The sequence below is a fragment of the Amphibalanus amphitrite genome, unplaced genomic scaffold, assembly GCF_019059575.1.
Source record: "Amphibalanus amphitrite isolate SeventyFive unplaced genomic scaffold, NRLGWU_Aamphi_draft 001238F_arrow, whole genome shotgun sequence".
NCBI lineage: Eukaryota > Metazoa > Arthropoda > Thecostraca > Balanomorpha > Balanidae > Amphibalanus > Amphibalanus amphitrite.
This window is the reverse complement of record NW_024882731.1, coordinates 82,901-95,646: the sequence shown is the minus strand read 5'-3', so window position 1 is coordinate 95,646 and position 12,746 is coordinate 82,901. Positions and strand designations below refer to the sequence as shown.

The 12,746-nt window shown below is 55.6% G+C and overlaps 1 protein-coding gene across 4 annotated transcripts in view; it reads right to left on the bottom strand.

Annotated features, from left to right (window-relative positions):
- Window positions 1-12,746, bottom strand: part of LOC122371381 (la-related protein 4-like) — an 85,815-nt gene that overhangs the window by 61,056 nt on the left and 12,013 nt on the right. For 2 of the 4 annotated variants that reach the window (XM_043347655.1, XM_043347657.1), the window contains exon 1: window positions 10,009-10,301. The exons of the other annotated variants lie outside the window; for them this stretch is intronic. In XM_043347655.1, the coding sequence (XP_043203590.1) occupies window positions 10,009-10,158 (150 nt within the window). In that variant the 5' untranslated portion in view covers window positions 10,159-10,301. Of the gene's footprint in view, window positions 1-10,008; window positions 10,302-12,746 lie in introns of those variants that run through there. 4 annotated transcript variants of the gene reach the window in all.

Here is a 12,746-nt window from a genome sequence, read left to right as displayed (position 1 = left end):
ATTTTCGGCTCCGATCCATCTCACCGCCATCCAGGCTGGCCGACAGCCAGCCGCAGCCAGCCGCAGCCAACCGCAGCCGACCGCATCGGACCCCCTCTGGGGACATCAGACCGGCCAGGATACGACCTTTGGCACCGGCTGTCGCCATTCGGAGCGCGCGCCCACCTTTCCGCCAGTGTTCCTTCACCTTTTCGCCGGCGGGATCGGCAACCTTTGGCCGACATCGCGGCACGGCATCGACCTGGCTGCGACGGCATTGCGGAGCTGCCATCTGTTCTATGGCGGGCAGCAGCCAGCGCCGCTCGGCTCCGCCCAGTGCTGGCCGGAGCCAGTTGTTGCATTCACGGGAACAGTCGCTCTGCGGGGCGGCGGTCGGTCGCCGTATGGTCGGATCCCACCGGAGCGGGTGGTATGACTGGCTTCAGGGGTGTCGTCACGCACCCCCACCCCCAGCCACTGTCGCGACGTGCCCCCGGACCGCCACGGGAGAGGTCCAAAGGCGCGGCGGTGAGATTCGCACACCTGCGCCCGCCGCGCCTGGCACCACCCCCGCTGATAGGGAGGTGGCGCGATGGGTCACGGGAGTCACCCCACCAACCAAACCTGTCCCTCGGAGTGACGCCGTCACCGGCGAGTCCCCATAGCCTCAGCGGGCACTCACGTGCCACCAACCGCGTCCAACCGTTTGTCTGGCTTACTGTGATGAAAGAGCTGCGCTGAGCCGGGTCGCAGCTGAGCTGAGCCGGCTCGGAGCCGAGTCGACTGGAAAGCGAGGTGCCCGCCACAGACTCGGTTATACGCCCCACCAGCGGAGCATGGCGTCCAGTATGCACCGCTGGCTGCAGTCATTCATTACGACACGGACATGAGCTCAACTCGATCCATGTTGACCCAACGTTCCGGTCGCATAGGTGCCGCAGAATAAACCTTGTTAAATAAAGGGGCATTAACTCAGTTGGGAGCAGCGTGTCGTGTGAAGCGGCCACTGTTAAGGTCACGCCACTGCACGTGCCCTGACCTAGAGACCAACTGGGACGGGTCACGCGACCGATTGACACCCGACTACTGCCCGGGCACGGTCGGTCCCGGGTGTGATCAGTGTGCAGCACGTCATGCGGAACCGATTACCGGCGGTCACCGCTACCGAGCATAGCATGGATTTCTGCCACACACGGGGCTTGGCTGACACGAATATCAGTGCAGCCGCCTCGAATCTCAATCGAAGAACCTCACGTCAAACAGACACCATCAAACCGACGTAATCAAACACCAACCAGTCGCCCCAACATCAGACTGACGCGTTTAACACCAAATGGCGTTATCCAAAACCCCGAACATGCCCTCAGAATCATGTCGTTGATCTCCAGCCGGGCAGACGGCCGAAACGGCAGCGAGCCCAGCCCAGCAACAGGCGGACGAGACGGACAGCCACCGCCGCACAGCTAACCGGGAGACCCTGGACAAATCCTCCCCAGTCACCGGCTAAGCCGCGCTCAGTTCCTGGTCTGTTGACTCGCGGATCGCCGTAACTCCGTGACTCAAGCTCGTGACAGGCCGGATGGTAAGCCAGCCGGAACCCAGGTCTTCTTGGCGGCCGGCGCCTCATCCTACGGAGAGAGGGGGAGGGAGAGAGAGAGAGAGAGAGAGAGAGAGAGAGAGAGAGAGAGAGAGCAGCCAACCCTACTCCATCTCTGTCCCTACTCTGCAGCTCTCATTATATCTCTACACCATATTTTACTCAGCCTTTCCCGCCTTGTTTTTCCGCTCATCTCATTTCACGTAGCCGTAACGACGTTAGGCTCGACGAACGACGAAATTCGGCGTGGAAATCCGCACTCACCCGTGTCATATAGCAGATGGTCGTTTCGCATCACTGGAGAGGTACTTATTCCCTATCTCTCTCCCCGTCGCTCCGACATCGTTCGTCGTTAAATTCTTTGGTGCTTCGGGATCTTTTTCTAGCTTCCCTTCCGTGATCTTTTCCCCAGAGCAGCATTTGCTAGTTTCTGTTGATCTTTCTGTATTTTGTCGTTCTTCCTGTTCCTGAACCGTTTTGCCATCCTCCCGTCCCTCACTGTTCCTTACAATCCAAACCGTTATTCTACGTCTCCCGTGTAACCCTTCTCGTCCTTCACAATCTCTCTCACTTCTCTCCAGTTCTCCACTGACCTTCTGGCTCCCTCTCTACCATCTCTCCCCCGTCGTCTTCCCATCCCTTCGCCAGTGTTCCGCTGACCTTCTTACTCCTCCCTCCGTCCTCCCATTCCTCCCCGTTCCTCCGTTCAGCACCTTTCCCCGCCTTTCCCGGTGGCGGAGCGGTGCGCACGCGAGACACTGGACCAGTTCGATCTGGCCCGTGCCGGCCAGCTGCGCAGTTGAGCGGCACGGTGGTAAGGTAGAGCCGAGCCGTCACCCGTGAGGGCTGGGGGAAGACGAAGGCTCTGGCTCACCCCTATCGTGGGACAGCTAGCCCCTATGACATTTCCACACCCCATAGTGGTGAGCAGTGTAAACAAGTAGGGGTGAGAAACATCCGATGTTTGTGCGCGGAGCCGAAGAACAAGCATCGTGTCCTGCGAATGGCCGCTTGCTGTTCACTCTAAGAACAACAGACAGTTTCGAAAGCCGTTAAAAATCCAATCGATCCAGGCGTCACTTCTGTTTGGGTGGCGTCTGGACGAGCTAATGCTCGTGCCATGCCCCTGGGACGTCGTTCCACACGAGGACGTTGTCGGTTCCGCGCTGATCGATGGCGCTGCTCACACTCGGCGACAGGCGAGAGTGACCGAGCAGGAGCTGCCGGTTGGCCCGTGTACCGATCGACAACAAAGTCATGGAGCCGTCACTGCTGAGGCGTCACGGAGTCACGGAACAGCGTCACGGTGTTACAAAGGCGTCACGGCGCGGCCGCCGTCGGATAGGTGAGCTCGTAATCGGATGGGGGTGGTTCGTACTGATTGGTCAGCGTGGAGCTCCCGAGCTGTGAGCTTCAAAAGGCCAGGCTGAAGTGTAGCAGAAAGCAATTATCATTAAAACAGTCAGTAAAACGGATCCGACAAATTCTTCAGTTTCTGGTTTTAAAATTAAGATTAGAAACATTCAAAACATTATCTTGATTGTTCCGTGAACGCATACCAGTGCACAAGTTAGCAGGTATAGCAACTTCCCTCAAAGTTGTTATATCTTTTCTAATTCCCGGAGGCATTTTGTAGGGCTTTCCATCCTCTCTTCAAAGGATCCAGGCGGGATAGCAGCGTTTGGCAAATTACATCGATGAAAATGCATATTTGTTTAGCTTAAATCGAGCGCATGAAAATGTTTGCTGAAATATGGGTCATGAGTATGTGTTGTCTGTTGATTAAATCAATTATACTATCACTGTGATCATAAATATCCGACAGACAGCATTAAACGAAAAAGTCTGACTAGATAACACGGCCCGACATTGGACGCCCACCACTTTGTTTATGAACCGGAACTGAAGGCAGGTCTCCCGGGCGAACCGAATAAACTTCCCGGGTGAAATGGAAACTGGTCGCTGCACCCAGGCACCGCTACGAGCTGCATCAGCTCTGGCCGGCTTGGCTCCACGGAGCGATACCGCACTCCCACGCACCCCGACCAAACACTCCACCGGGCTGCGGCCGGCGCCAAAACCCTCCAGCGGAATCCACCTCCACCGGCGCATCCCTTACGAGAAACGTCACGGACGACACAATCCCGCCGCGCTCGGCAACTTGGCCGAATCGGTCTCTGTCTCCAGAACAACCTTCGAGCGGCACATCACGTTCCCAATGTTAATTCATTCCACAAGTTGGCTCTCGGAAGGTCGAAGAGAACGGGATAGCGGGCGGCGCGCGGGAGCGCTCCTGAGCGGGCGACGCAGCGAGCGGCGGCATCGACGGCAACGACGCGACGGCAGCGACGCTGTAGCCTGTACCGCCGTGGTCGACCCTAGGTCGGCGGCCGGACTGGAGGCGTGGCGTCACCAATAGTATGACGTCATACACACACGCCGACGACGTCTCTCGGGCCGTGCTGACGTCACCGGTCGCCGAGTACGTCACTGGCAGAGCCGGAGCCCGGGGTAAGGTCAATCCAGGCGAGTCTCAGCCGCCGGAAACGGCGTATAACCGGACTGTACCAATGGCACAGGATGTCCCATACAACAATGGCTCTATCTCGAGGCAATGCAATATACAACAAATAACCTGCATGCCCGCATTACAATGATAGGGCGGCGACCATTGGCGTAACGGCCGAAGCTTTTGTTCGACTGTACCTATGACGCGCGCGATACATTAGAAAGAACATAAAAACGGAACAGAAATGAAAGGCGTAGCTGACGATGCGTTGCACTGGCTCGTTGCTATGACAACGGCGCGCAAAGCGTACGTCTTTGGCCGCCTTCACAGACACCCGGCGCGAGGCAATGTCGATAAAGCTGACACACATTAGGATGTGCAGGCAGGGCAGTCAGTCGCGAACAGCTAACAATGCCAATAAAGTCATTCAATTTAATAACTACCTAAGTTGGTAGTCACTCCGGGCTAGCGAACGCCATGAAGAGGTTAAAAGCGTTTCGGGGCAACGATTGGCTCATAAATGGATGAATTGGATATGATTTTAATATTGTATCGCATGGAAAAAGGATGAGTTTATCATGACAAGTAAAACGACCGAAAAACATGACGGTTCTCAATCCCCACTCACCAGCATTCAAGGAATTATGGTTGCCTGCTTTCTACAACACCAGTTTTCGATCCACTAAGCAATAATAAGTCAAGTGCATCATTAAAAAGAAGGTCACAGTGCAACCGCCTGCAATGCTAAATGCATGCTGCAGTGCAACTTGTATGACATTACGGCAACCAGCTGACAGGAAGGCAAGCATTGCAGGGTGTTGTTACGAGATCGTTGACTGAATGTTGCCGCGAGTCACGATCAAACAAATATGTCACCTCGAAAAATGACGCTAAGTGGCGGACTCGGTCAATAGAACACAGGAGCGTCTGCCTGGAGGGAAATGATACCGTGAAAGCCCTGTTGAGCTAAAGCAAGAAGTGCGGTCAAGTAAAAATACATGTGATTCCAGAAACTAACCACAGATAGCCACGGCTCAAGACATTCTGAGCAACAAGCAGTCAGCATCGTGCAAAAACAAGCCAAGAAGTACAGTAAATTGCTTATGCCATAGCCATTGTTAGCGCTATTATCCGTGGATGCTTGCTGCATGAGAAGCAAATAGTCATGTTCAAAATCCGCTTATTCAACGCATACCTAATTCCTCAAGATCATGTCTTTATATACGAATATGCAAACTTAACGTTGTCATTTATTGTCGTGCACTGATGGATTATTGGTGGCCCATTACTGAAGATTCGCATCTCTGCCAGTCCAGGGGATCGGCCAATGACGATCCATTGCAAACCCGAATCCTTGGATGGCCCATCTGCCGACTGCAGTTAGACAACTTTCCCTTTCACCGACCTTTATTCCAAAACACACCCCAGATTTAGCCTACCGACATTACCGCTATCGGCAGCTGTGCAATAAAAATACACCCGGCGACTAATAGATCCAGCTCGCGTCCAAACCCGACGGTGGCTTAATTAGTTCACCCACGCCTCTAAACGCCGGGGTACTGACCGCCGCTCCGGCGACAGGCCGAGCTAAAATAGTGCGCCGCGGCGGGGGTGGACGCAGGGTCAACAAAGCGGTGTCACTACGTCACAAACTGAGCAGAGTTGTGCATACTGCACGGTGTACAGGACTGGGCTGGATGGCATCACAGGGAGATGGAGTTACAATGGCAGGATGATGGTTAAATGCCGGTGATCATTGATCAATGAACAGTGAGCAACAGCGTTAGTAAATACCCGATGGAAATTTGATGGGAACATGCATGAATCGGATGCTATTCACATTTTAACAGAGGATGATCTTTCAATGAGTAAGCTCGCGGATACATCGGAAACGACACTGAAAACAGACCGAGGAAAGACACAAAGACTGGGGATAATGTTTAGATTGGAACCAAGCTGCAGTGGTGTGGATGGAACGGCAGATGCCGTCGTTGCCACTGTCATTGGAAAGGTATGGTGTAGCAGGGATGGAGCCAAGAGCACTCCCTAGTTATGCAATGATACGGGTGAAAATAACGAAATATAACAGTTGCGATGAAACACTCCGGTCCCCCGGTGGGACGAGCGGCTAACACCAGTAAAACGCCTTTTGGGCGAAGAACGAGCGAGCGAGATAGTGAGCCCTGCACGTGCGGAAGAGCGTGAGGGTACTTCCAACGGGCTTGCGCAAAGCACCCTTCCAACCGGTCGCTAGCGGTGTGCCAAATTTGAACGCAATCGGCCCAGCCGTTCCTGAGATCTGGAAGCGGTATTCTGCACGTGCGCACGTGCAAACGGGGCCCAAAATGACTTTTGCACGGCACCCTACTAACTGGTCCCCAACCGTGTACCAAATTTGAGCGCAATCGGCCCAGCCGTTCTCGAGATCTGGAAACGCCCCCTGCACGTGCGCACGTGCAGTAGCACCCTAACCGCAACACATGGGAATGCATTGCCTGGTGGGTGCCTACCTGTATGCCAAGTTTCAGCGAAATCGCCCCAGTAATTACCGAGTTACTGAAATGGGATCAAGTTTGGCACCTCTTATTGTTGTATTTTGCACGTGCACTGGGGGTGACCCACATGCATCGAGAGTATCCTCTTTTGGGTAGAAGGGATGCTGCTACCCTATAAAAATTACCGCAAGTCAATCGCCCAAGCGGCTGCTGAGATATGAGCCTCTCAAAATCACTACTTTTGCAAAACAGCTTGAACACCCTTGACTTTTCACGTGGCACGTGCCACGACGGTCACTGAGATGTATCAAAAGTAGTCAATTACGGGGTAGAAGGGATGGGGCTACCCAACAAAAAAGACCGCAGGCCAATCGGTCCAGCGGTTGCTGAGATATAAGCCTCTCAAAAGCGTTACAGGCCGGGCCGGGCCGCTCATACTGAGATTTTTCCGTTATATTGAAAAGACTCACTTCGCTCGCTGCGCTCGCTCGCTCGTAATGACGCACCTTCTACATTGTTCGATGTGAAGCGCCAGTGTCGCAGTCTAGGGACGGGATGTCGACTGTTACCGGATGTCCGGAATAGGGGGGGGGGCAGATAGGGGGTTCAGCTACGCAGTGGGAGGGGACTGAACAGCTCACGGAGTAACTGATCGGTAGGAGAACTGCATCTGCAAACCACATCAAAAGACCCTTAGGTCCTTCGACGAGCAGGGTCGACGATCATCAAACGATCAGCACATTCCATGCATATTCATACGAGCACACTCCACATTCTACACAGTCTACGGACTCTACCTACACCCAACTCACATCTACGGAGAGCCACATTACATCGACAAATTGCAGCAGCACCCTCAGATGCCAACCGCTTAAAAGCTTTTACGGGACTGTGTCACATCAGAGTGGGCTTGCTGTACGGCGAAAACATGCGTGTTTGCGCTAAAGTGCCTTAAAGCGTTACGGAACTCACTGGGTAAACACGAAGTTCGCGCAAACCACATACTGAATAGGAAACACTACCAACAGCGAGCCCATAATGTGGCAGCGACGGTTTAACCGCTGTTACTGCAATATCATATTTATGCGCGATATTCCAAATTCTATTAGCCAATACGACCCGGACTGTTATGGTGTTCCATTTATTCAGTCACAAATCAACGAACAACTGAAATACAGTCAGGGTCTTACTCAAATAAAAAATAGCACAATTTACGTCCACCTTTAGGAATTCTGCATAATAACCAAATTTGAAATAAAGCACCCGTGCACTAAATAGCATTAGTCGAGATCAATCAAGAGCAAAATACATGTTGCAATGTTTACTGTCCTCCATTGAAAATTTCGTGGGCTTGCAAAATGATGAAGACGATTCAACGGCCGAACAGCAAATAGCGGCAATTGCATCAATTAAGGCAGCTGGCGTTAAAACGATTTATGTTACTCAATTCCGTCAGCTAATTACTCAAAGTATCCATTCAGTCTCACAGTCGCGATGAAACTAATAGCCGACCGATAGCGGCCAATTGGACGTCCGTTTCGACTTGTATCCGTCGTACTCTAAACTGTGGCAAAATCACACGAGCCATGAGGTGATGAATTCGAGTTAGAATGCCGCACAAACAACAAAATACGAATCTTATGTTTCGTGTGAACCCGAGAAACGTCCGTGCCACCTGTGATTCTGTCATGGTAATCCACCGCGGATCTCTCAGCCTCGTCTCATGGCACCTGCCTGTCCCGCCCGAACCATCTGAGGCGGGTCAGGTTCGGACGAGCCTGAGTCATCACCGAGTCAGGTAGGTGACCTGTCATCAAATATCGCTCGTTCATCTTGACTGCCGTCGTCAAGGCTTGGACACGGTCCTCTGGAACCCATGAAGGCCATGACCTGGGGACCTGTGCGGCGCTGGGCAGAGGACACCATTGCGTGAACGCGACTCATTCATTTAAACACGTGCCCCGGTCGGAAGCGCAGCGCACCGCCAAACGGCGCTGAATGGGGTGCAGCACACAGCCGGTGGCCATTCACTTAGGGTCGGCTCACACCATGCGGCGATGTGCCGCCGGCAGCGAGCCCACGTGGGCAGGCCATTACCTACCCAGTGGGGCCGCCCCCGCAGCAGCCAGCGCTAACTGCGGCAGTGGGTGGCGGCCGGACGGACAAACTAGCGGCACTGACATCGAAACGAGGAAGGAAACGCGTCTTCGGTGACCAATTATAATGCGGAGGTGCAGCTTTGCCGGACTGATGGGATCTCCATACGAGTGATTGCTTGATGAGACACTCCCAATTGGATAGAGTCCGTGAATAGACACCCACTGTGACAATGGGACATTCCGTATGGAATAATAAAGTCCCGGCGCACGACTGAAGGTTTAACGATGCACTACGAAATATATTTGAAATAATTAGCTTTCGAAGTTATTACTGGAGTCTGGAAGGAAGCCTAACGGATAATTCTGGTAATCATGCAAAGGTAAATGATTGTCGAATCGTCGTCGTCCAAGGTCATGGATGGTAACGACGGGCATGAAATCCTATGTAGAACCACCGTAAATTTGAGCAGTCAACAAACATTTTATGGCACAACTTTCATGATCATCGCTAGCTACCTTTTACAGGAGCGAAAGTTGTAGCCCTGAACCAAAGGTTGCCCCATAATTCGGTAATAAGTCGACTGTCCACCTTACCCCAAGCTCTCTGCATCTCTACCCACCCAAAAGGAATCGTCCTAATAGAACATCTCGAGCTCTACATCGCACCCTCTCCTTCCATCCGTCGCAGTACTCCACAGAGTTGCAGTATCTCTCTCCAGTAAGCTCCACGGCAGCTCTCCTCTGAGCTGTGGCAGCTCTCCTCTGAACTGCAGCAGCTCTCGGCTCTGCGGACCGCCATATAATCCCCCAGGACCGGTCGGGCCGCACCGAGCGCTGCGCTGACGGACCACTGGGCCACCGGGCCGGCCGGTCAGCAGCGAACGGGACACACCTTCAATAGGTGCGGTCCAATCACGCACCGCGGAAACAGAGAACCGAGGAAGACAGCGGCGATTTAATCAACACCGGAAATCGGACTCTAAACCCAAAACAAGGATAGAATGACGTTCAAGCATCGCGTTGAAGGCGGGACTGCTCGAAGCCGGGCTCCGGACGCTAATGTGCGGTGACCGGGCCGATTTGCGTGCTCTGTTACACTGGGTGCACACTGTTCGATCAGATCACGTCCCGTTCCACCCCTCTGTCCACTCCCCGCTGACCCCACCCAGGGCCATATGGCAGCGGGCAGCACCTGAGCCGGGCCGGTCGGGGCGACACTCAAACACCCCGTGTCACACCTCTCCCCCAGCTCCGTGACGGCACCAGGGACATCCCGAGGTGCCGACAGCACCCCCGGCTCGCCGGCGGTGGTCCGCGCGGCACCCTCACCTGGTGCAGGACGAGACAGCGCGGCGAGAGAGCCGTGCACAGGTAGACGCCGCACGGCTCCAGACACCGATCGAGCGCCCTCTTGATCTCGCGGTGCACACACGGCTCTGGCGAGCGGTGCCGATGTCGGTGACGCGCCTTGGTGGCCATGGTGCAGCGCGCGCGCTCCGGCCGCTCACTGGCCCGCCGACATCGCCGTGCACCTGTTGAATGGCACCGCCGGCCGACTCGCCGGCAACCCGACCATATGGCGGCGGCGGCGGCGGCGGCCCGGGCGCCGGGGGGCGGGGACCGACGGCCGAGCGCTCGCGATCGATGTCTCCGTCGGCGGCGGCCGAGAGCGGGCGGCGCAGGCACAGCGCGCACGGGGGCCGACCGACGGCAGGTCGCGCCCGGCCGCTCGACACCACAACACTGCCGCGCCGGGGGCCGCGCCGCCGCCGCCGCTGCCGCCCCCGCCGGCGGCGCGCGGGGGCGGCTGACGTCAGAGCCGGCAGCGCCAATCAATGACCGCTCCCGGGTCGCCCACGGCCACCAGGTAGTGACCCGACCCGACCCGACCGCCTGCGGGCCTCCGGCGCCGTCCCCGCCTGGTCCCCGTCCACTCCTGTCACCTACCTCCCCGGCACACCTGGCGCTTCACGCCCCATCCGTCACCTGCCAGCGAGCCTCTCCCCTCGCGTATGCGTGCCGGGGGAGCTCCCCACGGCGTAGTGCGCGTGGAAGGTCAATCGATACATCCGGAGAGCAACTGGTAGTCCTTGGTCGACCGGCCCACTTTTCCGGTCCGCTGCTAGACGGGCCATTAGGACAGGCCACCCATGGAAATTCAGACCGAGAGCTGCGCCATTTTCTGCATACAGTATACAGATATTTCCCCGTCCAATGTCCATCCGATGTGTCCATACGGCTGCCCTTTTCCCAGCTGTGACCAGTCGACCTCATCGGCACCGACAGTCGACCTCATCGGCACCGACGACATGCGGCGATTTGTCTGTCCGGTTCGGCGCGGCGCGCGGCCCGACGCGCTAATCACATGTCCGCCCCGGCCCGGGGGCGCTGACTAACGCCGTGACATCAAGCAGGACGGGTGGCACATTTGTCGCCGATGTGGTCATATGTTTTCGTCGGCGGTCAGCGCGCGGCGCGGCCTTGCTCTGAGCGGGCCCCGAGGGCGGTGGTGGTATACAGACGCGAGAGGCGTGACCGATTCCGTCCATAATCGGGAGAGACTGATGATCGGGGATAGAGGAGGGCTGAGAAGGTACAAAATCACCGCCGAAGCTCAGTCAAAATATCGGCAACAGCTCGAAGAAAAGCTATAGAAGGACCGCGGTGATGATTGGGTTACGGGGTGTAACCAAACTGTATGTCAACGCAGCCATATGGAACCATCCGAACCAACGAGGCAGAAGAAAATAACCCAATCGAGTGGCCCCCAGGATTCAGCCACCAGTGCTCAATTCATCAGCGGGCAAACAGCCGTATCGGTGGCCAACGAAGCTCATGAAATCACACGGCCAGTGAGTCATCCCAGTCAACCGCTGCATGAAATTCGCCGCGGTTAGCAGTGAGGGACGAGGCCTACCGGAACTTGACTCTGAATCACCCGACCACCACAACACGAGTTCCAACAACGCCGGAGCCAGGCCAGACCAGTTTGTTTGTCATCGCTGTGGTCGGGCTGACAGTTCGCACGAGTGACGTCATTCAAACATGTCCAACATCTCACAGCTGTTCACGATGCCGACCTTCCGTCCGGTGAGCTGTAAGGTGTCCACAGTCGCCGACCGCTGTCTTCCCTTGTATCAAAACACGGGGATCGCTATCACATACGGCCGCGTAGCGCAAGGGTGGGGAAGCTTCCCGTCCGACAGGATACTGGGGAAGCTCGTCGTCCCGCGGGTATCCGGTCTGCCGAGCGGACCTGACCACAGCTGGTGAAGCTCCTCGTCCTACAAGGTCCTCTGATAGCCAAGCCGTTTCACCAAAGACAAGGCTGGGGATGCTCCGCGTGGGGACGGCCCCCGTTTGTCGAGCGGCCCTCATTCAACACGGCTGGGGAAGTTCCCCACATGGTTTACGGGTCTCCCCATAGCTGGGGACCCTCCCTGTCCCGCAGGCTTTGCGGCCCTCACCATGGCTAAGGAAGCTCGCTATCCGCAAGGTCCCCGCTTCCCGAGGAGGCCTCAACAGTCAACAGTCAACACAGCTGAGAAAGTCCGCCGTCAGGATTGGCGAGTTTGCCACGTCACCAATCATGTCCCGCTGCAGCTGTGCCGCCCGACCGGCACCAACATCCACGTGACGTATCCGCTGTGATGAATCAATGCGCCATAATTCGACCCCCTGCGCCGCGAACCGTCACAGCTGCGGCGCGGAGCAGTGCGTAGTGGCCCGGTCGGCGTTACGCAACTACAGACCCAATCAGAACTTTCCGCGGCGGAACCGGGGTAACGCTGAATCTTGTAACTGGATGATTTATCGGTGGTAAGTGATCCCCGCAATCTTCAATTTGGGCGGGGAAAAGCGGGAATTTGGAGCGTAAAAACGGTAGCGTGAAAGCGTCTACGGGCACAACCAGTCCGCAGGCAACAAAAGGCAGGAATCTGTGAGTCAACTTTGAATATTGGTGTCTTCATTCGGTGTCAAAATAGGAGAACGGCATGACAGATATGATAGAGCCCTTGAAAAATCGCCTGAACGGGCTGAAAATGATACACAACAACCTTGAAGGA